This window comes from Lepidochelys olivacea (assembly GCF_965140295.1).
Source record: "Lepidochelys olivacea isolate rLepOli2 genome assembly, chromosome: 8".
NCBI lineage: Eukaryota > Metazoa > Chordata > Testudines > Cheloniidae > Lepidochelys > Lepidochelys olivacea.
In genome coordinates this window covers 83,545,991-83,572,487 of record NC_140418.1, presented here as the reverse complement: position 1 = coordinate 83,572,487, position 26,497 = coordinate 83,545,991, and the positions used below count along the sequence as shown (strand labels likewise).

Below are 26,497 nucleotides of genomic sequence, written 5' to 3'. Positions count from 1 at the left end.
AATCTGCGCCTTGCACTCCATTCTCTCATCCAGAATTCCATTTTTAACACTAACCCTAAGATTTGTGAACTCAGGACTTAGCACAAATGCTGGCTCTCAAACCACAGCGCAGTGTCAGTTACCTGCTATATAGGGTATCCCATATGTTCTGAGGTAGCATTACAACCAAGTCCTCTATAAAACCAGCTTTATGTGGAAGAACACCTATAAGAAGAAAAAAGTCTTATTACATTTTTTTTTTTTTGGGTGGCTATTCTACATAGAGTTAGGGAAAGAGATAACTAATGTTTTAAAGGTCTCTAAGTCACGAACTACCTTTTGACCACTTCAAATCAAAATACAAGATATAATACAGTAAATGTTGTTTTAAATGATGCGTCAAAGTACCAACTCAAGAGTAATCTCTTAAAAGAGGCCCCACTCTCTTTAAGATGTGGCTGAAAATTTTACTGGAAAAGCTGAAGGGAATCACATCAAAGATTTAATTCAGACATATTTGAAAGCAGAAATGGATTGATTGTAAAGGCATCTTTTAAGAATGCTGGTTGTAAAATGTTTTTTTAAATGTAGGATTAAATTCTAATTTAAAATTGCTACTTAAGAACTTCCGGATTACTCACATAAAAGCCATTGATTGTGACTTACCAAATTCTATTCCACTCACTACTCAGTAAAGCTCTTCAGGCTTTCTACATAGCATCAAAGAGGGTTATGGATAATGAAAATTCAGGAAGAGGGGGAACAGAAGAAAGGCTATCGGGATTATTTGTTGTTGCTCCTACGACTGTACGAATACTATGTACTATAAACAGCTATTGTACATACACAGCATTCTAGCCTCTCCATGTGGGGGAAACTAGCGAGGATGATGCACATGTGGATGTAAGGGACTGGGGGTCTTGAACGCTGGTCCACAGGACTCTGACACGAGTAAATTCCAACCTGCCACTTGTTGTCAGAAGAGGAGCCAAACTCTGATAGAAGACCCCAGTCCTGGGAACTGATTGGTGGACCAACAGGGGTCCCAATTGGCTCATAGCTCCTATTTAAACCCAGAATAGCAACTGCGTTCACCATATTTAGGGCTGCTTCCCTGGCAATACCTGCTCCTACTGCTGATCTCCTGGTAACCTGACCTTGCCTGTCTCGTGACACCTGACTCTTGAGTTTGCTCTGGCCTGTGTCTGACTCTGATCTCCCGGTATCTGACCCAGCCTGACTCCCGACCCGACCACTAGGTCAGACCATCCATGTCCTGATCGTGACACTGGCATCTGTAGCAGCCTTGAACAATGAGAAGGTGGTTCTCTTAGGCTCAGGTTCTCCTACTGCACACATACACCCTGCAAATGGCCACAGGCATAATATTTTCTCTTTTGCACATGGTTACTTGGGAGAAGGTGCTGGATACTGCATGATGGTTGCTTAGAAAGTCAGATGCCAAAATAAGGGTGACATCACAAAACAGTTTTCACGAATGTCTAGCAGAGGAAGGACAATTTAAAACTTGTGTACAAAACATGCAAGAAAGTGTCTTTAATCATTACTGTTTTCACATTGGATACCCTGTTGTGCCCTATCACTTTTGGGTTCCTGGGATTTTTATCCTCAGGGTGTAGTTGTGGCAAGGATTTAGGTTACAAGGTGTTAGTCCAAACAGTTATTAGGGGAACATAACCATGCAATCCAAGGTATAAAAACAACAAAAAATCAATATAAATGTTTTGAAAACATGCAGACCATATTAGGGTGCTATGGAAAACATGCACACTGAAGAAAAATTATTATATACACTTTTTGTGGAATTACACACTGTGGTCAGACCTTGACTGTAAAACACTTAAAGTAGGTCCCTAACCAGAAATGATGACAAGATAATAAATAACCTTGGCTTCTGGGTAACTGATAAGAGTAAAGAAACTGATTGCATACAAGTTCCTGTATTTTAAAAAATTCCCTGCTGGCCAATGAAATAAATCTTCATCCTCAAAGGTAGATGTTCTGTTTTACTGGTACTTCATAAAAGATTAGCAGTCTCACCTCCATGCATACAGAGGAAATCATTATTTGAAATAGGTCCTGGCTCAGCAAAAGTCTTGAATTTATTCAGCCACTGTCGAGAAATATAGAACTGCAGGAGACTTGGTTCCATCATAGTCAACAGACTTGATACCCTCTGTCTCTCTCTTCGTGCTTCTTCGTTGCTCTTCCTATTATATGAATTAAAAAAAGCATTAAGCACAGGATGTATCCTTATGTGTGGTGCTGATTTACTCTGAACACTGGTTTGGAAACCAACTTTTTCCTTCACTGAATTTCTGGGTCATTACATTTAATACACCTAAAAACCCAATTAAAAATATCCCATTACTATACCATTAAATAATTTTAATTCAAGTTAAAACAACCAACAGAAAAGACACCTATTTAAATAAAGGATTTGAATTTTAATACGTACTACCAAAATATAAATATTCCACATGCTTGAGTTTATATTCTAATTTTGAAGCGTTTGCTCACAACAAGCACAGTGTTCTTTTTGACAATATGGTCTATTCCTAAAAGGAACACAGAAACAGTCATTCTGGGTCAGACCAATGACCATATCTTGTCCAGCAGCTTGAATCTTGTGCTTGTGGCAAAGACAAAAATATTATCAGAATGTATCTACTCATCTGTGCAATTCTACTGTAACTTATTTCTGCTAGACTCAGTATTCAACTTCCGGTAGCAAACACATATCCTTTGTTAATTAAAACTAGATGTCAGTATAAAGAATGTAATGCTTAAAAACAGAATAGTTTAATAGTTGTAAAACAGTTAAAAGGTAAGAGTCTGCATGTACAGTTCCAAGTATAAAAGTGACAGAGACTAAAGATGGTAATAGCAAGTGTCTCCTTTACACTGTCTCAATTTCAGAAAAAGACCAGGACACAGAAAAATAAGCACACAGTAAAACCCCTGTTGTTCCAGTTCCCAGCTGCTAAAGAGTTTCCTCAACTCCCTTTATAGCTCTAACAATCTTAGTCTGTCTGTGTGCAGAAATCCTCCCTATATGCATCATCCTCTGAATAAAAATGAGGCAATCTTAGTTGCCAGTTCTAAGACTCTTCAAGTTCTCGTCATCTCACTGAGTTTTCATTATCTTCAATCTGCACAAAAAATGTTCTGATCCACCTCTCTGGCTTTATTCTGAAGTTTTATAAGCATTTAAACATTCAAGCAATTTCACCTTGTAATTGTTACATCAAAAAATAAACTGGTGGCAAAGCATTTTCACTAAAGCAAAGCAAAGCATCTCCATGATGGCATCTAGTGCTCCTCTCAATATCACATTAGAACAAATCTTCTTGAAGCCTTTCCACTACAGTAGTGCTGCTGCATTACTGCCTTCTGCAGAAGAGTGCAGCCTCCTTTTTTCTTATACTGAAATTGCTATGCATTGTTAATGTGTCTTCTAAGGGCTATTATAAAATAAAAGCTTTTCTCCAGCATAGTTGATTTTGTGGTGACACATACTTGACATTAGTTCCATCTGAACTACAGGATCTCTGCCAATAGCTGAGTGTCTGACTGACCCAACCTACCCTCCCCAAATCCAAATGTCTCACAAAATTTATTTAGCAACCTAATTTTAAAAGCTGGGTGCCAAATGGCCAACAGCTCAAAAGTGATTCATTTACTTGAACAAGGTTTATACTGATACTGACCTTTCTCCTCCTTTTATTCACTTTCTTACCTGTAGAAGAGAACATAAGCTTCTGCATTCTGTACAGTGGATTCTGGTACTTCTGTGACACTATGATCATCAAATTCATACCATAGATTATTTAAATTGTTTCGGCAATAAGCTATATAATGTCCACCTAGAGTCAGAAAGTACAGTGAAATGTGAGGCTATGAACAATTTAGGTAACAGGTGGAAAAACAGAAAATTGTACATGTCTTCACCACATATGTTTTATGGTATTAATGAAAGGGACTTTTTACTATAGAATTTGGTTTAAGTTCCTTATAAAACTAAGATCAGCTTTTTGTTCCATTCCCATCAGCTAAAGGGAAAAGGCAGACATGGTTATGTTCTTTCAACATAAGCTCCGCTCTCCAAGTGATCTTTAGTTTGATTGATTTCTGAGCAATGTGAATATTGTGCTCTGGGTCATGATGTCCAAGACAGTCCATTTAGTAAGTTATTTTAGTCAAAGGAACTCCTCTGTCCAGATGGTCACATTCTCTAAAAGCAGCCAGTGTACCTGCATGCAATAGGAACCATGTTCTACTGCTCAACATCTCAAGATTCTGAATTTGTATCTTGGATACTATTCACAATTAGGCTCAGGTTATTTCTTAAAATATGGAGTGCCTACAGTTGTGATAATCATATACCTGCTCTTGATCTGAAAGGGAGGCAGTATTTAGGGAAGAAGATGATGAAACAACTTGACCTAAACAATGAGGTTCTTGTCTTTGGAACCTACTAAAGAACCTATTATTCAGCTATTCTGACTCCCATTTCTCACTGAATGCACCTAGTTTTCTCCTGGTCTCTGACTCTTGAGAATAACATGGAATCTAACTACAATAGAACCCCACAGTTACGAACACCTTGGGAATGGAGATTGTTCGTAACTCTGAATAAAACATTATGTTTGTTCTTTCAAAAGTTGATAAATGAACATTGACTCAGTAAAGTTTAAAAGCTGTATTATTCGGAAGAAAAATGCTGCTTTCCCTTTTTTTAAGTAGTTTATGTTTAACATGGTACTGTACTATATTTGTCTTTTTCTTTTTTTTGGTCTCTGCTGCTGCCTCCTGATTGTGTACTTCCAGTTCCAAATGAGACGTGTGGTTGACTGGTCCATTCATAACTCTGGTATTTATAACTCTGAGGGTCTACTGTAGAAAGGAATGTTATGTCTGCTTGATTGATTTGGGCATCATTGGGAAGCACATTACAACCAGAGCCGTTGGATCTGCATTAGATGCCAGTAGGTTTCAGGATAGAACTGAAAGCATTTACCGTTAAATCTATGTCTTAGATGTTCGGGGCCTTGTTACATGAGAAATTGCCTCTCTTCCCACGCCATGTTGCCAGAGTTTATAACAGAAGGATTGGAACTCTTTCAGCCAAACAAGAAAGAACTACTGGAAGAATACTCTTCACAAGGGGAATTTGCAGTGCACTCCCCCTTGACAATGAGAGCCAAGATCAGCTAATTCTCTGGACATGCCACAAAGTCCATCTTTTCTCCACAGATCTTTGTGGACGGAGGAGCTTATTTTATTATCCACATTGTATTTGCTTGTGGTGTTGCTAGCTGGGATGAGCAGTCCTTTATATTGTATCATTATTTGTACTGTGTACTTGAATTTATGTAGCAGACAACATCAGGATCATAGAATCGTATAGAACCATAGAATATCAGGGTTGGAAGGGACCTCAGGAGGTCATCTAGTCCAACCCCCTGCTCAAAGCAGGACCAATCCCCAATTTTTACCCCAGATCCCTAAATGGCCCCCTCAAGGATTGAACTCAAACCCTGGGTTTAGCAGGCCAATGCTCAAACCAGAGCTATCCCTCCCCCGATGGTTAACTAGAGAGGTTTTTGTAAGTACTTTTTCTTTTAGACATAGGCTTGGCTGATCGATTCTTCTTCAAATTGTACAAGATTCCTAAATAGCATTCCAAATGTATGTCACAACTCACTTTAAAAAACAAATAATCAACCAGAACATGTACTAGCTTCTGGCTTCAATCAACAGTAAGACTACTCAATTTTGGAATTAATATTGCTACCACCATTTGTCCATATTTACCTTTCAGACCAATAAATCTTAATGGTACCCTTAATCCCACATCTACATCCATAAAATGAACATCTGTCACTATGTTTGCATTCTGAAACAACAAATCAATACTTACTGCTGGCAGTTCCATGATGGCAGATGACAGACAAGAGATCATATGTCACAATCTGAGCTGGACTGTCCTTAGCAACGAAAGGCTGAAGATCAAGTCCTTCCAGGGGAAAGGATACATGGGTACCAATTTTTGTGGAAAACATGAGCTCATGTCTGAATCTTTTGAGATGAATGCACAGTATCTGTAAGAAGAACTATCTGTAATTAAGAACTAATTGATGTGTAATTATCTATATAGCAACTATACTGCAGAGGCCCTATTGCCCTTCCTCCCACACTGTTAAAATCTTAGGGACTCCTATGGCTCCAGTACAAACAGCTGGAATCAATTTCTTCTGCAGTCGGAGGCAGCTGATGGCAGCCTCAGGATCCTCCACATTTATTTTAAATTAGTTGCATTTGGGATTTCCCCCCAAAAATCATCTTACTGATCCTGCAAAAATCATAAAGGCCAGCACTGAGCAGCTGCCAAAACCTGATGTTTCAATGAAGGGCAAAGCTCTTCCCCTACTACATTTAACTATTTGTGCAAGGCTGTCACCAGGGTCAAATTCCTTCACGATTCTTGCAGTCACCAGCTGATGCACTGAAGAATAAGATTTAATTACCTTTAGCATGCACAGCTACAAACCTAACAAGTCAGAAACATTTCCAGCTCAGCTACAGTATTTAACTCTATGACCTCCAGCAGAAGTGAATTCCACAGGCTGGCTACAGGACTGTAGGAAAAACATTTCTTTTTTCTTCTTCTTCTTCTAACTTTACCTTTCATTTTAACTGTTGTTAACTTTCTTGTAAAGTACCTGACCAAATGTGATTAGATTCGAACATGTTTTTTTCAGGATTGCAAGCGTGCTGCTACATTTTTTAACACGCAAGACACAATCTACTTTGTATGCAACTCATTAACCTGGCCGCATTCCCAATCATGCAGAAGAAACATTTTAAAATGCGTGTGATTACAATACCTCAGGAAATTTTTGCACTTTGCAGAATTTCACTCCATTTCTTAATCTAAGCAAAGAAGAAAAACATTTAGTCCTATAAATGTTTCACCTCCTGTGCCAACTCAGCAAAAACATGACGATGAAGTCTTAGGGTTGTGCGTTACATTAGTAAACCTGAAATATTTCTGGAATGCAGACTAGACTTACTGAAGCCAAAGTGATACGAATAATGAAATCTTGAAGCAGAGGAAATCTGTTCCACTGAATAATTCAAAGCAGTAACTATGTATATGCCTACCAGTTCTATCTAGCCAATGGATTTTCTTAGTATGGGGGAAAGATTGAGCTTTTAGACTTTGTGAAAGCAAATTATGGCTGAATTCCAGTTTTTGTCAAATAAATTCATTCTTGAAGAAAATTTAACCGCAGCAGAGTATCAATAAATAATTTTAATGGAGTGCTAATATGTATTTTACTGTCCCCATACAATATTTAAATTATACAATGATGCTTGAACAAGAAAACAGTGTTATGTATAAACAGCAACAACTGTTAAGAGTCTGACACTGTTTCATTCCTTTATTTTGATAAAATATAATAATTTAGACTGCATTAATAATTAAGGATTTATCTTACAGTAATACAAAGGGTTGCTATACATTTAGATTATATATTTCTTTATAAGGGAGATAACCAACGCCCAGGCGGGTGTTGAACAACCATCAACAGCCATTATCCAGCAAGGGAGCTACAATGCAATGACTCACTTGCACAAGGCCACATCAGGGAAATTGCTCAACCTCACCTTGTGATTCAGCAATGCCTATCAAACATGCCTAGACTTATGTTCTCCAAGCACATGGAGTAAGGGTATAAAACAGAACACGAGGCCCCATGCTTTGCCTTTTCTCCTCCCCTGACCTACGTAAGCAACAAGGATGCTGAGAAGACTGATGATTTCAACAGAGGAGACTGGCCCAGGTTTAAGAGACAAACCTGTATATTAAGGACTAAGATCCAATGGGGGTGAGAATATTGCTTGATGTAAATACTGTCAAGTATGATAAGAGTTAAGGCTTAGACTGCGTGCTTATATATATTTTATTTTATTTTGGTGACTGACTTTTTGCCTATCACTTATAATCTATCTTTTGTAACCAATAAATTTGTTTTACTGTTTCCCTTTACCAGTGAGTTTGCCTGAAGTGCTTGGTAAATCTGCTCAGGTTCACAAAGGCTGGTGTATGTCCAATTTCTATTCCAAGATGTGAACCAGTTAATAAACTTGCATTGCTCAAGAAAAGGTCTTGAACAGTGCAAGACGGTATATTCCCAAAGTACAAGGCTGGGTGCTGGGGGGATTTGGCTGGTGCCTTTCTCTGTGTGGTTTATGAGTGACTCTGGGAGCATTCATGCAATTTAGCTGGGTGTGAGGCTCCACATGCAGTTGTGTTGAGTGATAACAGTGCCTGGAGGTATTTACTGCTTGTCACTAGCAAAGCACTAAGAGAGACAGCCCAGGCTGGAGAGGTAAGGGGGCACAGTGGTCCCACAGAGCAGTCCCAGGCTGCACCCTGAGGTCCCATCACAATCCCAATATGGTTGACTCATCCCTAAAGCACTTCCTGGCTGATACATCTTCATTGTTACTAGACTTTTGAGAGGTATAGTACAAGCTCTCATAACAACGAGCTGCCCATCAAAAAATGTCCTTGTACCAAAAGTACAGGATTCTCATCTATGAAAGTCACTGTATGTTGCATTTATTTCCACACATTAAACTTTTGCAGCAACATTAATGTGCTGATCAAGACCAAGGCTTATTAAAGCAAATGCAAGGTAAAAGATGACTTACTTTTTACACTTTTCACAACTGTACATGTTATCACCTGTAGATATTGGGGGGGAGGAGGGGAAACAACCATTATTCTCTAAACACAAGTAGTTATTCTTCAAGCTATCCACTATACTTTATTGATAATTGCCATTTACAATAGCTATTATACTTTTCTCTTGCTTTGATTGTGTCATTGTAATTTCAGGGATCATTTATTTTTCAGGTTAAATGTTTTCAGTTCGTGCCTGAAGACTTTGGATTGCTCTAGAGAAAGTTTAGCATTTCACTGAGCAAATGTATGATATGGTTTTCTTAGGGTTTATGCTCCCAAACATTAAAAATATATTCTGGATTATGTTGGGTGATTTAATCATTTTAAAATAAAAGGGAACAGTACACATTTTAAAGGCAAGAGAAGGAGCAAATTCCCAAATTTAGATTGAAAATGTCCTGAACTTCATCTGATTTTATTTCATGAAGAGAAATTCAATTATTGTATAATTCCAAGAAAACTTATGTGGAAAATTCTTGCTTCAAAATCCATTTCAAAAGTGGTTTATTAAAAAAAAAAAACAACAACAACAACAACAACGGTTGATCCTATGACCAGGAATATTTTTAAAAGTCTGATGTGTGCATTGGTTCAATTTAAAAAAAAAAAGCAAAAGTAAAATACCTCATCTATTTACCTTGTTTTAAAAAGAAGGCACATTAGATATGTATTTTAAATAGTGGCTTACCCTTGAGCTCATCTCTGGCGAAAAAGGCAGCAAGACAATCTTGTAAGGTTACTGTTGGACCCCAAAACCAGCTAGGAACACATGAGACAACAAACCTGAAACATCATTGACAGAAAACACAACAAATGTTCTGCCAGTAGAGCAGAAACTGCAATTTTAAAATCTAAGCACTACAAAGAGAATCACTTACCTTTTAAAGTACTCCACAAAAAATGCTATCCATCCCTGGGGAGCATATGCTTCACCACACGACCCTGCCTTGACTAGAGAAGTCTGATGACTTGCCGAATGCAGTTTGGCAAGGTCTTCCTTACCTGGAATAGGCAATGACAGATCCTGAAAAGTCTCCAGGGTAACAGACACCTATGCAAAAAATGAAGTAGGGAGGAAAATTAGGCTTTTGTTAAAAGAAATAAGCAATTAATTCTAATTTTGTAAAGTACACCACAGTATTTTGTTACTTTATTTTATAATCTTGAGAAGTTAGATCAAAAGAGTGACCGCTAACAAAAGATTCAGTGTTTTACTCCTAAAATTCCACTAGATGGCACTCTCTCAATTATCAGTTAAATGGATTTGGGTCATAAAACCAGTCTTTGGAAGAACAGTGCACCTGGTAATTCTTTTATAGCTAAAGTAGTAACAATGGCTCTTTTATAAACCCCAGCTGGTTTATCCCATGGTAGTGGTCATGTTAGTGGTACAGAGCTTTTCACAGATGGCTCTCATGGGTGCTAATTCTTCCAAACATTATTCAAATAATTTTGATGGTGTTTTACTTAAAAACAGCCTTCCCCCTCCAAATAAGAATGAGCACTTCTGACTTTGGGGCTATTTTTAAAGGAAACTGAAGTGGTCTGTAATAATAACTTAGAAGTAAATTTTTGCTAAGAATCATTTTTAGAAGTTTTTTTAATTACCTGCTACTTTTTAAGTGGCACTATGAAGAATTGGGACTTGCTTTTTTCAGTGGGCGCTGCCATTTTTACTAAAGAACATTACACTTTCCAGCAGGAAGCTGAGCTTCATAAGGCAGACTAGGACTTCAAACCACTTTGAAAAATCTAATTTTAAACGTTTTTAACAAGACCTGAATTTTCTCAGCCCTAACTTGCATGATGAGGCTGTTGAAACAGCATGACTAGCTACCCTTTTCTATACTCCAGATAATTAAAAACACTTAATGACTTGCCTTTTCTAATCCGATGTAGCAGTTAGACTATTTTATATTACATGGAATTTTTCCTTGAGGAAGTTGTGTGTGTTAGGAAGTCAGGCAAACCATGATTGGATTTGTCTGCTAAATGAAGTTGCAGACATAAAAGATTCCTCCTCCATATTGGGTTCCTTTCTTCTGCCGTGAACTGCTTTTCACAGGCAAAGGCTGTGTGTTGGGGGGGAGGAGAAATCCTTTATTCTTATTTAAAAACAGAAGAATTGAAAAGATGCACCTCATAGCTTAACATATAACTGAATGAGCAGTTCTGAATGATATTAGCAATCTGTGAGTGACAGCATGTAGACACCGCAATCCTTGGTTAGCCATAATACCACAGGAAAAGGAACTGTGGCCTTCACCTGCACACACACCTTGCTGTGTGTCTAAGCAAGGTAACATAGCTGTTCAGCTAGTTTATAACCAATAGTGGGAACCTCCTGGATGATGGGAGGGAAGAGGAAGGAAAATGAAAACTTTGCTGCACTTGGAAAAAAAATTTGGTTGCAAACTAACACCCACAATTTTGTTGAGTTTCAGTTGGGCTTATGTTCTTTCTATTCCCAAATGAGAGGCAAGAGTCTACATTAAAGAAGGGTTGCAACAGTTACTATTAGGGACTACAAAATTAAATTGAGGAGACGTAACAGCTGCAGAACTCAGAAAGGGGCCAGCAGCCTTGCTTGAATGCCCAGGGAGCCTGCCACAAGAGAAATCCCAAGAGAAAGATTACACGTGTAAAGGTAAAATGACTGAAATTAACGATTATATTTTAATATAAAAATGAACACCACATTCACATCAGAACATCTCCCTACACTCACCCTATCACAAGTCAGGCACTGCACTGAACTTATGATGGTCCCATCAAATATGTCAGATATGACACTCCTGTATTTCTTGTGTTTCTTCTTTTTTGGAGAAGTTGGAACTAATATAAAAAGACAAGAATAAAAATGGTTAAAGAGGGTTCAAAGTTCAGTGCGTAACCTTTGATTCTGCTTTGCCTAAATCCGTTTTTAAAATGACAGGATTAAATGAGTACATGCCACCTCTTTTCAGGATTGAGATAAAAGAACTAATTCCCTTTCCCCATTATCTCATCTCCTAGGGAACCAGGCAGCCAAATTACTGGCAGCTATGGCTGAGTTAGTATATCTCCTAGGCTCAATTGTTCCTGTGGGTTCCTAGTAGAATTAAGGTAGACAGACAACCATGCTTGATCCTTCTTTCTTTCCTAGTGGAATTTCCAAGGCTAGCATTTAAGTTAAGTAAAACTCAGACTATTTGAGGGGCAATCTTAGAATCCTTAGTGTATTGCTCTCAGATTAAGGCCCATTTTAAGCGTATTCTCACTCAGAGTATAAAGTTCATATATCTGAGAGCATATGCCAGCCTCATTTGACCGTAACAGTTTTGCAGGGAGTCTTCAACATATCTTGGTCCAAAGGACTCAACTGATACAGACTCGAAATGCTGAGGCACTTATTATGTTGGGCCAAACTGGGATGAGTCAGTGATAGATACAGAATTTAAAAAGCAGACTGATTGAAAAAAAGAAAACCTGCCCCCTGCTGAGACTGCCTAAGTGGAGCAGTCTCTAAAGCTCTCAGAGGGATTTTCCCCAACAGATCTGGAAATCAAGTATAAATAATTTCAAGTTGTGATCTGCATTAGATGAATAATAGCTGCTTCTCTGGAGTACAAAAAACCCTTCAAAAACAGTCTCCTGGCCCCCCTACATTAGAGACTAAAACCTAGAAGCATCATACAAAATATAGACTGCAAATGCTCTTGCTGTACCCTACCCAACAGACTAAGGTCCCCAAAACTCCTCCTGTAAGAGTCTTGGCAGTGGACCTGCTGATTTGCTACTTGCCAATACAAATAAGGAGCAGCAAAGTGTGGGGCCAATAACAGTGAAAAGGTAAACAAACAGCTCCAAACAGACCTCCCCCACAGGGATGCATCTCCCCAAGGTTGCCTCATAGAAGTCCATACACTAACTGGATGGCCCCTAAGCAAATACCTTTGAGTGCCTGCTGTCTCATGTAACTGAAATTGCCTCCCTGCCTCATTGCTAGCTGAAATAGGCTTGGAGAAGGGAAGAGTTTGGATCTGAAGAGAGAATACTGGCAGGAAGAAAAGCCAGCAAGCAAGAAATCTCACTGGCAAGTCCTCTTTTCATGTCGTACTTTAGATGTGCATTTTGCAGGAACCCATGAGTTATGCAGCAATGCCCACTTCCTGGTCCTTCAGTCATGTATTTTTATATTAAACTGTTTTAGAACACTTCACATTTTCAATTTGCCAGAGATTTCCATACTGAAAATGCGTAATTGCATGACAGATGTAGTTGGAGGGGGAAACAGAGGTATTGGCTTCTGGGTAGGGGACTGTTTGGCCTTGTGAGAGTCAGGAAGGCACAGGAGACAGTTTTGCTTTTGGCAATCAGGAGGCAGTTGAGACTTTTGGTACAGGGCAGGGGACAGATCTCTATTATTTCCACTCTGGACAAAGATGGAGGTAACTTTAAATCTGAGTGAGGAAGGATGAATTTCTCATTCCCCACTCCAGCAAACTTCGACATGAGCCTCACTGCAATCTGCCCCATATCTTCCACTACACACAATTATGGCATTAAATTGATATTTCTGGAGAGCTGACCAGGAGTGAAACAATGTTGCCATTTAAATTATTCTTGTTAGACTTCAGTGCTGACATACCATCAACGGGAATGGGTCAGTTAACATGTCTTTGAGAGCTGTGGTCTTTCGCTCTTTGCCAAATATAGCGGGCATCACTGTATGAAGGTTTTCTTCACAACCATAAATAAATAAATCTTCAGCAATTATTCATGAATGCTCAGATTTTGAAGCGCAATGATGCAGCAAACTCAAAACCATGGATTATTATGGAACAATTTACATCAATGAATTATCACACTATATCTAGAGTCTTGCACATTGGCAACAATCCTAAAAGGGGGATGCAGGCAACCCCTCTGGGCCATGTCTGAAACACCACTGTTGTCTAGATCCTCAGCAAAGGAAAGGAAGTATAATGAAGCAGAGTACCAGAGTGGCTTTCCATTGAAATTGCTCAGACTCCTGCTGATGGCTGGAGAAAGGCCGGCTATTCGGCTGACCACCTCTGCCACAGATGAGGGAACAGCAAGCCTGTCAGAATGGGAATTTCTGGAAGTTTGGTTGAGACCACGATCAACTTCCTAATGCTTTGAGTAGGCTGTCTGGAATCTGAGCATGCTCGGGGTCCCTTGGAGTTAAAGCTGTGACAGATGGTGGAGAGAAGATCTGCTAGAATGGGACTTCAGATCACTTTTCCACCAAGCTGTTCACAGGTTCATCCAGAGGAAAGAAAGGGATCTGGAAGCTTGAGGAGTGGAGTAAGATAGAGCTGCCCCTGCTGGAGGACTTGCATTTTGGTGTCAACTCTATAAAGGGACCACAGAGAGAGATGCAGCCAGGTACAAAGTGGGGGAACCTTTTGTGGAGACAGAAGAAACTGCTATAAAAACATATCCCTGGTGCTGGGAGGCTGCAGTAAAGGAAAAGGAGCACTGTGTCAGAGCCAACCCTGCAGGCAGTGAGAGCCTAGCCTTTTTAGGTGCTGACCAATTACTGATGAGTAGACTGTAGAATGGAAGCAGCCTAAACAGACTCTCCACCACTCTGTGTGGGTAGCAGAAATTAGGACTGCTCCAATGGGTGAACTTGCCTACAGCAGTAGTAACAGACATGAGCTCTTTCACTCTGGGGAGACTCAACTGATGCCTTGTTCCCGCAAGAAGCCTCTCTCTTGAGTACCCAATGGGCTCCTTTCCAGACTCTCCTCTAAAAACACAACTTTTTTCCTTCTTTGAGCATTCTTCCCGCCACCTCCATTTCTCCAATCAGGTGCTATAAAGAAAGATCAGAAAAATATTGCTCCATGCTTCAAGAGCAAGGAGACAAAAACAACTGGAGAGGCAGGAAGTGCTATGGATACACAACTGCTTATAATGACTGGTAGTGACACACCATTCTCCAATAAAGTGAAAAGAGACAGTGATGTAGAAAATAATGAGAAGCTCTGTATCCCATTAGCATGGTGTCAACTCTCTAAGTAGAGGCCTGAAAGCATATAGTGTCAATATTAAATACACCCCCTTTCCCCCGCAAAAAAGGGCAAAAACGAATGGCACACTTATAAGCAATGTAATGCAAGGAGAAAAAGAAGCTTATACCTTTTTTGTGTGCAGGTGCCAATCCAGACCGTAATGAGCCTGATTTTGGAGGAGAGGTTGATAAACGTGTATTCACTCCTTCGTTTGAGGGAGGGCTTTGCGGTCCTGACAGATCAGTCATGTGGACATCACTGATGTAGTCTGCAACAGAAATTTGTATTACTGCACAGCTGAATTTTTCCAACAGTAAAGTTTTGCTTCAGGTTGAACTGCAAAACAGTTAGATAACTTACATTTTAGCACACCAGTAGGCGACTGATTAAACACTTGTGTATAAAAAAATTCAGTTTTAATTCAGCAACTGTTAAAGCAGAAATGATGAACCAAAAAAATCCAAAAGCAATCACCAATTGTAATGTTATCTGAAGTCTTTCAATTGTTACAAAACTTGAATAGGTGGTAAATAGTCACTGGACTTCAAAATGGACTAAACAAACATGTAATGAAAGTACCACATTAATGAATTTGAGCACCAGTTTAGAAACCAATCTACTCTCATGGGATACATGACAAGTTATACATCTAGAATGGTTTCCCTCATTTTTACTTTTATATGCATTTCAGCTACAACTATGATTTCGTTATAATTACACATTAGCAACTGATCATACAGTCACCTGAAATTCTGCTGTGTATTTGTAATTTGATTGTTCCTGGATTATGTAAAAATTCAGCAGTTTCTGAAGCAGTGTTTGTGTCTTTTTTTAAGTCCTCCATAGAACTTGCCCGGTTAAGCTTGTTACATGGTGTTTTTTCTTTCTGCTGATCTTTGGTTGTGAGGGAGTGGTTTTCAACATCTTGAATTAACATAGTAGTCTCTGCATACTCCTCTGAAAAGGGTCTGGAACCAGCCTCATTTTCTGCCTTATCACTGCTACCACAAGATTCACAGGACTGGAAATCTACATCTGACTGGCTCTTGTCTTCTTCCATACTCTCTTCTATACTTGTAGAGTGGGTGTCTTCTATTTCCATGACTGGTTCCTTTAACTCTTCATGAAGCAGATCCATTAAACAACGCAAGAATTCTTGTGCATCCTGGAATTTAAAATAAGGTACATAATCCCCTTTTATATTTAGAAGATATGCACACAGTGGTGTCAGAACAAGATGAAACAACAAAAAGCTAAAGCTGGCCACTAAATCAAAGAAGTAAAAACAAAGTAAATGACTCCTGTCCAGTCTGGGGTGCAAAAGAGAATTAAACTGTCAGTCCAAATAATATTTCATTTTGGATTTTGTAACCTCCTACACGAGTTCCATTCCATGTCACGAGGAGTCTTACTCGGCAACTTTCCTTCTCACACTTTCACTCATCACAAAGCTGATACTCTGTGCTAGGATATTTTACTTGTTAAAATATTTCTTGTGTGGTCTCTGTGACAGAGGTTCCTTGGCAAAGGGTCGCCTGTTCTTTGCAAATAACACTTAACTCAAGCTTGACAAAGTCACTATACCAAACATATCTTACAGCATATTTATCCATAAAAAGTAACATGTAAGGTAGCTACAGAAAGCTCATAACTCACTGAGATTCATAATCACTGCATGGTGTATGTATAGGTAATATTTAAGTAATCATATATGTATGTTGAAAGTATGCTTTATGGACTTGGTGTAAATGTTAGTCACCAGAGGATAATGTCTCAGTGATAGCCTATTCAGCAGGAGCGAGTTGCCACCCCATCCTGTTTTGCCACTGATGCAATGCAAGGCTCAATTGTTTAACCTTGCTCAATACCAAAGCTTTCAATGGAAAATCATCAGAGGCAACTGCAAACAAACAAAACCACCTGAAGGTAAAGAAGAAACATTATGACAAGATAGGGGTTCACTCTATGAACAGAAACAAAAAACTGTTTCAGGATAACACAAAGGAGGGAAAAAGAAAAGGAGTACTTGTGGCACCTTAGAGACTAAAATTTATTTGAGCATAAGCTTCATGAGCTACAGTGATTTTCCACTGAATCCATCTGATGAAGTGATCTGTAGCTCACGAAAACTTATGCTCAAATAAATTTGTTAGTCTCTCTAAGGTGCCACAAGTACTCCTTTTCTTTTTGCGAATACAGACTAACACGGCTGCTACTCTGAAACCTGTTACAAAGGAGGGAAACGTACTCTGCATCTTGCCACTGAGAAGACATCTTGAGGAACAAGGTATTCTCATGAAAAATTGATCCTGGTTTTTGTGAAGTTCTGAAACAGACTTAACATCGGGGAGTAGGAAACCTATTTTATTTGCTAGGAAAGGTAACTTATTAATAAATGTAGATGCAGCTTCACATTTTGATTTTGTTTTGTATTATAGCTATTTTTGTAGTTTATTCTTTCTTACAAATATCTACTTTTGTTTTACTGCAAGTGGTTCACAAGTGCTGTCTGATTTATGGGAGCAGCGATTTAAGGTAAAATTAGTAAACTGGGACACACTGCACTTTTGGGAGCAGAGGATCTGGGATTTCTGTGAGTAGTCTGTGTCCAGGGCAGCATATCACAGAGGACTGATTCAAATGGATTGGTGTGCACCTTTTGTTAACCTGCAAGGTGTAGACAGGGCTGGCATAGCCCAGGGGAAAGAGTTCAAGTGGTTGAAAGGCTAATGGTGGTAAGGAGCAGCCAGGCATGGGCGAAACTCCCTCAGGTTGGAGGCAGGGGGTAACAAGGTGACTCTCAGTCCTGGGTACCCCAAGAACCATCACAATGACATGCATCCTGATACAAGCAACAACCAAGTACTGCACCTGGTTAGCTACTAGCTGTGCAGTTACCAGAGGTTGTCGATAAAGGAATCTAACCTCATCATATAAGATTTTCAAACTTTTTTTGCAACACCCAATCAGGGCCTTACATACACTGGTGAGGAAAACTACATTTGCACCTTTCAAAAGACTCAAGTTTAATTTGTCCCAGCCCTCCAGCTGTGCCTGGACCGGAGAAGGAAACAAAGGGAATGTTGTAGATTCACACTCTAACAGCTCAGCAATTTCTTGTGGAAGGAGTGGGTGAGCTACCATGGCAATGCTGACTTACTTTCAGTTTGAGCTCACAGCTGTTCTTATAAGAGCAGGAAGGGGGCAGAAGTTTGACCTCTTCCTGCCTTCTGCTGCTCCCATCTTCATTAATTCCTAGTATTTTTGTTCTTAACCATTGTTTATTCTTGTTGTACAGGTAGCTAATTCATTAAGAGGGTATCTTTTGGTCCAGCGGTGGTAGGTTTAAGAGGAGTTTGGTACATAATCATTTGGTTACTTGCTTACAATTTATTAATGTCACCACTGTTTGGTTTCCGGGACTCTCCCTCAGCCCAATGATCTGTACACATGTAAATTTAAAACTTTTAGACCTGTTTGCCCTGGCTGGTAATTCTTTTAGGGGAAGAGATACTGTTGCAGTTCAGGACTATTGCACCTGTATTTCCCCTCAGTGGTCCAGCAAGGGCACCACCCTCAGACTCCCAGCTCCCCCGCAATTGCCTTTTGGGGAGGAGAACAACAACTCACTCCCATGTGACCGAGGTATTTCCAGGCTGCACAGTTCCCTGCCTTCACTATGTTATTCCTAGGGCATCACCAAATTCAGTCCATTTTGGTCAATTTCATGGTCACAGTATTCTAAAAATAATAAATTTCATGATTTCAGCTATTTAAATCTGAAATTTCACAGTGCTGTAATTGCAGGGATCCTCACCCAAAAAGGAGTTGGGGGGCGAGGGGGAGAGGTTGCAAGGATATTGTAGGGGAGATTGCAGTACTGCTACCCTTATTTCTGCACTGCTGCTGGCGACGGTGCTGCCTTCAGAGCGGGGCAGCTGGAGAGCGGTGGCTGCTGGCTGGGATCCCAGCTCTGAAGGCAGAGCTGCCTTCAGCAGTAGCGCAGAAGTAAGGATGGCATGGTATGGTACTGCCACCCCATACCACCCTTACTTCTGCACTGCTGTCTGCAGAGCTGGGCCCTCAGTCAGCAGCAGCCACTCTCCACCCACCCAGCTCTGAAGGCAGCAGCGCAAATGTATGGGTGGCAATACCACAATCTCCCTTAAAATAACCTTGCGCCCTCCTGCAGCTCACCTTTGGGTCAGGACCCCCAATTTGAGAAATGCTGGTCTCCCCTGTGAAATCTGTATAGTATAGGGTAAAAGCACACAAAAGACCAAATTTCATTTTGTGTGGGGGGGGGGAGAGAGGGGAAGGGGAGACCAATTTTCACAGTCCGTGATGCATTTTTCATGGCCATGAATTTGGTAGGGCCCTAGTTAACCTCAGCAGAGACGGACTGCCCAAAGCACACCTGCTTGCTTTCTTTCTAGAGATGTTTAAGTGTGACAGCCCATGGTTATAAGTACCAAGCAGCTCTTTTTATGCAAGCTTATTTTATTCTCATGGTAAAAGCACTACAGAGAAAACATATTAAAACAAAAAAAGAACCTACACACAAGCCAATAAGCTTGCCAGAGATCACCCCAACTCTAACATAGGCTCTGGCAGGAACAGTCTTTCAACGGTCACAAGTTCGTAACAGCCTCAGATCAGAGCTAGCACCCCGTGTTAAGGGCCTCTGTAGGCTAAGACTTCCCAACCCTTCTCGAAGGAGTGGGGTCCTTCACAGACCTGGGGCCCCGTATATTTACTAGATCAGAAAGAAGTCCCTGAGCCGATTTAAAACCAGGCTATTTATCCAAAGATCCTGTCTTTGTCTGTCGGGCCCTGGAGAATCCAGTTTGAACTAGTATATGCAGATCTCTCCAGTGGGGTTGCCTCAAAGGGTTAATAATGAAGGAATTACATTAGCATCCCCTCCTACAAAAGACAGTACATACAATTCTACAACAACACATACACAACTGAATTTTTAATACAATGGACTGCAAAGGTATTTAACCTAATTCAATAAGGTTTAACTTAATTCAATACAAATTTATTTTAATTCCATAAGATTTGACCAAGATATCACAGCATAGTGTCAGTCTGTCACAGATACAATGGCTGAAATTCAGCTTATGGGGGTGGGGGGGGAAGGCTCTTGGTCTCGCAATCCTGATTGGGAACAAGATGACCACCAGGAATTGATAAAATTTGGCTGTGGGAGACCCCAATCTCTCAGTGAGAGAGCCAGGTCACTTTAACACTGCTTTGTTTAAGCAGCCACTATGAGACCTAGTGAGTATCTTACAGTGATGTGTTGAGGAATAACATTGGGGTCTCCCCTTAAATAGTTAGGGGAGTACAGAACGGTACGCTCATCCCAAATTTTAGCTTGCAAGTACTAAATTTCTCGGAAGAAATGTATGTTAATAAAGCTGCACACGATTTTGTCATTTTTCCATATATTAGTGAATTAATTTCTTCATTTAGATACATGACTAAATTGTGGATACCCTGGTCACAACGGAAAGTCAGGATGTCAGTAATAATGAAAAGCATCTACGACAATTCTGAAGTTTGCTATTTTGACACTTACTTGACACCAAAGACAGTATTTGCATATCAAAAATACATATAACCCTCCATTTCACTAATACTAACTTCATTATACTGAATTACCAAAGTTTTCCAATATAAACTACTGCAATGCAGAGAATCTGACAAAATTATTAAGGATCTGATTCTTACTACAAGACCAGAAATTGAATGTGGTCCCCACAATAGGGATTTTAATAAAATATGTTTTAAACAGTAAAATAGGTATGTTAGAATACACTTCATTAAAGATGATTTGAAGAATGCACCTACAATATAATTCAGTTACATAACCATCAGTGCCCGTGCACTACAAGTAATTACTACCTATATAAGAACTGGAGGACACAAGTATTCAGTATCCATAATGCTGTAAACCAACTTAAGTAACATTCAAAAGAAAAGAAAAAGAAAAGAAAAATATGTGGGGCTCATTGTCTAAACAAAAAAACTGGATGCTACCAACTCAGCTTAAAAATATTCAAATAGTAAATTAATATGGTAAAAGTTTGCTCTATTATATTCTTTATGTTTGCCTAGCAAGACCTTTGTGTCACTTTCTGGAACAGCTTATATGCCAGCTACTATACTTCAGGTGACAAGTTTCTATTATTAACCATTCTGCTGCTTGTCCCTGAGAAAGGAGACATTCACAAGGATCATGGAGTTTCAGCAGTTTCTCAGCTGAATTCAGCACAGAAGTCTGTGATTCAGAAAAGTTAGAGTGGAGTTTTAGGGGATATAGATTTAAAGCATGGAAAGGTAAAATCTAAAAGTTTATTATTAGCTTGGTGTAAATACATATTTTTTTCTACTTTATGAAGTTTTAAATCCAACAATTTAATCTACCTGAATCATGCAGTTATACCTTTGACACTTCATTGTCATAATATTGGATAATACTAAGAAAGGTTTACCTGTTGGGAGTAGCCTCGAAACGTTGGATTAATTGTTTTAATTCCTTGAAACAAATTTGTAGGAACAACGGAACCAGGTCTGGGAAAGAAAAGTTTGGAAAAAAAATTAAACGAACTGTAATTTTCTAACTTCATTGGGATCATCATCAGTTTGATCACTGTGAGACACATTTTAACAAACTTGTTCTATATTATTCTTACCCCAAAGTAATCCTTTTTTGGGGAAAGGGGGGTCTTCAATATAGAAACATCTTTCTCCCAGAGCACAGAAAAACCAAAAGTGTGAAATTGGGATTTATGTTTAAAGGCCTTCAAGCAAGCTGTAACCAAAATTAATCAGCAATACAGTAGAGAAATAATTTGGTATGCATGATAGAAGTCAATTTCCTCCAAAGACCCATTTAAAAATATTAAGGAGTATTTGTTTATTACAGGGTAAATGCAAGGAGACAAGTTTATTTGTAGAACATCATATCCCCCTTTGAAATAAAAAAGACTCATGTCAAATGGATACAGAGTCAAGGCCACAAAGAAGATGTGGTCTATATATTGAGCAGCACCCATAGATGAGTGGGTGGGTAACAGCATAGGCACAAGAATGGTGTGCAAGTGACTCCAGGATACAAGGTATCCCACAGGGACAATCAATAATACATATTTTAGTCTTTAACTGTATCCAAAACCAAAAGTGAAGCCATTTTGGAAAGAAAAAATAGGAAGGAAATTCCACACCAATCTGAATTTTAGCATAAGTTGTTGTGAATGGTTCTTCTTTTTAAAAAAGTTAATTTCTCTTACTTTTAGGTATTTTTTGAAAGGAGAGAAGGTGGCTGATCTGCTCTACTCCATTTTCTCAGAAAGTACACCTAAAAACACTTTTCAGATAATTCAGGAGATAAGGAGAAAAGTAAGCATAGAGCTTCAAGACTTGTGTGGCCACAGTGCTGTTCCTGTGTGACTGCAACGTATTAACTTGGGTCTCGTCTACACATAAAATTATGGAGGAATAAAGTAGGGTGCGAATTTAAAGTAGAACAGTTATTATAAAACAAATCCACATGTAGACAAGCCCTTACTATAGAGCCTAACAGTGCAGCTCTGTTTTTTCTGCCTCCTCTCCACACAAATTCCAAATATCAAAAGTGATGGATCATTTATAAAAACAAGTTATTGAAATTTATATAAGTCACTGAAATATGGGAAATCTATGTATGTAATGATGCTGTATGAAGCAGATGGAAAACCAAAGTTTGCTCTATCTCAGGTTGAGCTTAAAGTGCTGGAAACTGGAGGCTCAATTATCCATAAAAGAGAGCTCTTATTTATAACTTACATGTTTCATTGTGTAAGGAAATCAATCTTGTCATGTTTCCTGGGATGAAAATCTAATGCCATTATGCAGGATTATGGGTTCAACTACAGGAATAGCTGCAGTGGGCAAATCGTTCTTTTCAACCCAAAGGCACACATGATGCCATTATCACTCAGCAGCTAAATGACATTTGTTTTGACTTGTCACATGATACACAGAAAAGCCTCTTCCATGTAACTTTCCCACTAAAACAAACATTAACTTCCCAAACTGCACCACACATCCTTTCAGAGTTATTTTTAAATTAATTAAATTCAAAGCCTGTAATACACCTTCTGAATATCACGCATGAGAAAACAATTGGACCTAAGACACGTTCACCTCTGTGCTGCACTGCTGTCCAAAGTTTATATATAAACATATTCCACAAGAAAAGTGGTACAATACCTGTTTTTGTGCCAAAGTTCTGTCATCAGCTTGAGATAACTTTTACATATTGCTGGTTTCTTATCTGTTCGTGCTAAGCCCCCGCAGTCAAGAAAAAACTGTGTCAAGGGTGGGCTGATTAGAGGGAAGAAAGCAAGATTATTATTCTTCAAATAGTGCTTAGAGAAGTGTAAACCACCCCCTACATACATTTTAACAGCATGTTAGTGAAGGCTAAATTACTGACATTTACATGGTAAACGTTTAATGATTTATTTTCCTAAACCCTCGGGTAACATTTATATATCCTGCTTATTTGGGCCACTTTGAGTGGCACAATACCCCTCACAGACCAATCCTGCCACTTGTTAGAAGCACTGGATTTGTCCAGTGAGAGCCACGTTACAAGGGCAGGTTCCCTCTAGCAAACGTAGCCACCGGGCGATCGTGGCATGTCCCTGTGATCCTTGCCCTGCAAAGTCATGATGGCTGAAAGCTGGCACTTTCTGATTATGTTATATTCTGCAAGACATTTTCAGATAACCTTCATAACTAATATTTTAAAAATATTCCTTTATGTCTTACAAGGATCGTATTAAAATATATCACTGTAGGGACAGGCTATACAGAAAATTACAGAATTTTAGAATTACAGAAAAGCTTGATCTGGAAAATCTAACTTTTTTTGGAACAAATAGGTGGGTTAGTTCCAATATCTATTATTTTAAGCAGCACTGAGAGAATAAGTTGTTTCCTTAAAATATACACTTTACTATACAGAGGAAGAAAACACTGGGAGACTACCTTTAAAGGGACAGGCTTCAGAGTAACAGCCGTGTTAGTCTGTATTCGCAAAAAGAAAAGGAGTACTTGTGGCACCTGAGAGACTAACCAATTTATCTAAGCATAAGCTTTCGTGAGCTACAGCTCACTGCATCGGATGCATCCGGATGCATCGGATGCTGTAGCTCACGAAAGCTTATGCTCAGATAAATTGGTTAGTCTCTAAGGTGCCACAAGTACTACTTTTCTTTTTAAAGGGACATCAACTAAAAAAAAAATCACTAATGACAGAAAACTGTTTACATACAAGTACTGGACCGTCTAAGATTACTACTATGGAGATTAGAGAGAAAAAGTCTCAGCATCAGTTTACTTTGTGCATTAGACAACCTTTCAAATACAGAAGTCTATTTCATTGTTTCCCATGTATAGTTTATCATTTTTCTATATTTGTGTGGGTGTTTCTCACAGAAACAGTGGGAAAACATTTTGGAAAAAAAATCAAAGCGTATTCTAAAACCATAAAAATTATCAGGGAGACTCAGAAGTAGGTGTAGTAATGTGCCTGAAACTATCCTAGCTCCTTTTTCTAAAACGATAATGTCACATTAAGGAACATACCTCACATGAGTAGTGAGAACTGATATTAAGATTTCTCTTGGGAATAATACATTTTGTAGGCTCTAAATTGAACTGCTGTTAACTAGTTTGGGTAACCCAGGGCTTTCAAGCTTTCAAGAGGTGTTTTAAATAGGTGTTTAAAAATAATTTAAGTATTGGTTGTACATACCTTTGTTGAAGAATCTGTTAATGGAAACACGAGTAGTCTAGGGATACGTCAATCAAATGCTGGTACCTCTCTCTGACCCGCCCACATGTCACCCTAATCCCCTCTCCACTGGGTATTACTTCTGGAGCCAAGACTGACTAGGGACCAGAAGCAAGGGGTGGCATGTGACCCTTCTAAGAATTCCCCGGCTGCCCTCTACCACTTGGAGTCAGTTTCAGCCCTGTAGGACCTCCCCAGGAGCAGTTTTGACCAATCATGGCAAGTTCCGGAGTGGGGTGACCATGGCATGGGTTTCACCCCCATAAGCCCTCCCATAAGGCAAATTTATACCAATCAAAATAGATATAGCACAAGGGTCTAGGTGGGAACCCCGACCTCTGGAGCTCAACGTTTGGACGGTTGGCTGCACTTCCCCTGGAAAACCCATTACTGCGTGGAACAGGCAGTCTTGTTTCCAGTGTATTTTTCAGAAATTATGGATACACTGAGAAGAAAAATGGCCTCTTTCACTACCCCCGTGAGAACTACGGAATTCATTTTAGCTCTGAGGATGCTTGGTTGCCTGCAAAGAAAGCTCTACTTCAGCGACTATTCTGAGGAAAAGGAGGGAAGCCCTTTGGCCTTGCCATTGATAGATACACCAGAACCTGACCCCCAGATTCAAGCACTCATGAGGCAGACTGATGAGCATGATGGGCGCTTGTTGTTTGCTCCCATGAAGGAAAAGGACCACGGCTCGTCGGAGTCACCATCAGATAAGGTGAAAGGAGAAGACTTTGCTCAGGTAAATAGACTATAAAAAGTGGTGGTCAAGGATGAGATGCAATGGGGTAGGAACTTACCTGGGGTTGCAAAAATCTAACAACAGGGGACTTACAGCTGTTTCTTTTCCAAAAATCTCTCACCAGCTCAATGCCACCTTTCTAGAAGTGGCCCTGGACAGCATTACATCAGGGAGCAAAGATGAAATCAGGCCCAACATGTTTTTGCTCAACACCAAGACAAACTATTCAAGAGGACATCGAGCATGAAGAGGGCAACAGCTCTATGGATTTAAGGAAGGTCCTTGGCATAGATCTAGCTGAGCCAGTGCCACATCGTTACCGTAAAAGAGTTATGCAGTCTATTGTACATGTTTCTTTTTATGCTGTCCTTAATCACTGTCTTATGGAGAAGCTTTCTGAGGATTGTGAGGGCTGTGTTATAGATGCTCCAGCTCAGTGGCATCATGACTGTGTGAATTGGACTTCAAGCTCCGGGCCCTGTGTGCTAACTTGTGTTTGGAAAGTTTAAACACAGTTATTGCCATTGGCTATATAATGCAATGTCTGTGCTTAATCCAAGAAAATGTAGCACTAAGGGTGACCTTGGTAAATGCTCTGCAAAGCTCTGGAGACTCCAACAGTATTTTAAACAAAATTATCAAACCGAGTAATACCACTTAGCACATTATATTGACTGCCTGATCCACACAAAAAGTTACAGAACTCTGCTTAGGAAGAAGACTACAGTATTTGTAAGAAATCAGAAAGGATTAAGTTAGAGGGGACAAACATGATATAAAATATAATAAAACTTGGTATTTGTAAATAAAACCATCTATTGAAAAGGGCTTTGTGACTATCTGTGTTTCTGTTACAAGGTCTGAGTGGTCCTTAAACAAGATGAAAGATTTGATGGCGCATCTTGATTTTTTTTCAAGGGCTATATGTCTTTTAAATAAAAAACAGTTTCGGAATACCCAGCTATTGTGTCTTTAAGAAAAGAGACCTATTTACAGCAAAAAGCTGAAATGCATGTAGTAAAATGCAGGGTAGAAATAATACACAAAGCTCCCATATTTTGTATAGAACATGGATGTTTGAGAAATGTGGTTGCATACAATACAGCTGATTCAACCCC

General features: G+C 39.4%; 1 protein-coding gene across 6 annotated transcripts in view; it reads right to left on the bottom strand.

Annotated features, from left to right (window-relative positions):
* USP33 (ubiquitin specific peptidase 33) overlaps nucleotides 1-26,497 on the bottom strand; it is a 90,294-nt gene that overhangs the window by 15,455 nt on the left and 48,342 nt on the right. For 5 of the 6 annotated variants that reach the window (XM_084636313.1, XM_084636314.1, XM_084636315.1 and 2 more), the window contains exons 8-20: nucleotides 23,044-23,157; nucleotides 21,285-21,363; nucleotides 15,526-15,946; nucleotides 14,909-15,049; nucleotides 11,487-11,593; nucleotides 9,637-9,809; nucleotides 9,447-9,541; nucleotides 8,725-8,758; nucleotides 6,891-6,936; nucleotides 5,924-6,104; nucleotides 3,740-3,866; nucleotides 2,041-2,210; nucleotides 123-204 (exon numbers count right to left, since the gene is read on the bottom strand). In XM_084636313.1, coding sequence (XP_084492439.1) covers nucleotides 123-204; nucleotides 2,041-2,210; nucleotides 3,740-3,866; nucleotides 5,924-6,104; nucleotides 6,891-6,936; nucleotides 8,725-8,758; nucleotides 9,447-9,541; nucleotides 9,637-9,809; nucleotides 11,487-11,593; nucleotides 14,909-15,049; nucleotides 15,526-15,946; nucleotides 21,285-21,363; nucleotides 23,044-23,157 — 1,770 coding nt within the window. The remainder of the gene's footprint in view (nucleotides 1-122; nucleotides 205-2,040; nucleotides 2,211-3,739; nucleotides 3,867-5,923; nucleotides 6,105-6,890; nucleotides 6,937-8,724; nucleotides 8,759-9,446; nucleotides 9,542-9,636; nucleotides 9,810-11,486; nucleotides 11,594-14,908; nucleotides 15,050-15,525; nucleotides 15,947-21,284; nucleotides 21,364-23,043; nucleotides 23,158-26,497) is intronic. The other variant, XM_084636317.1, reaches the window with a different exon arrangement.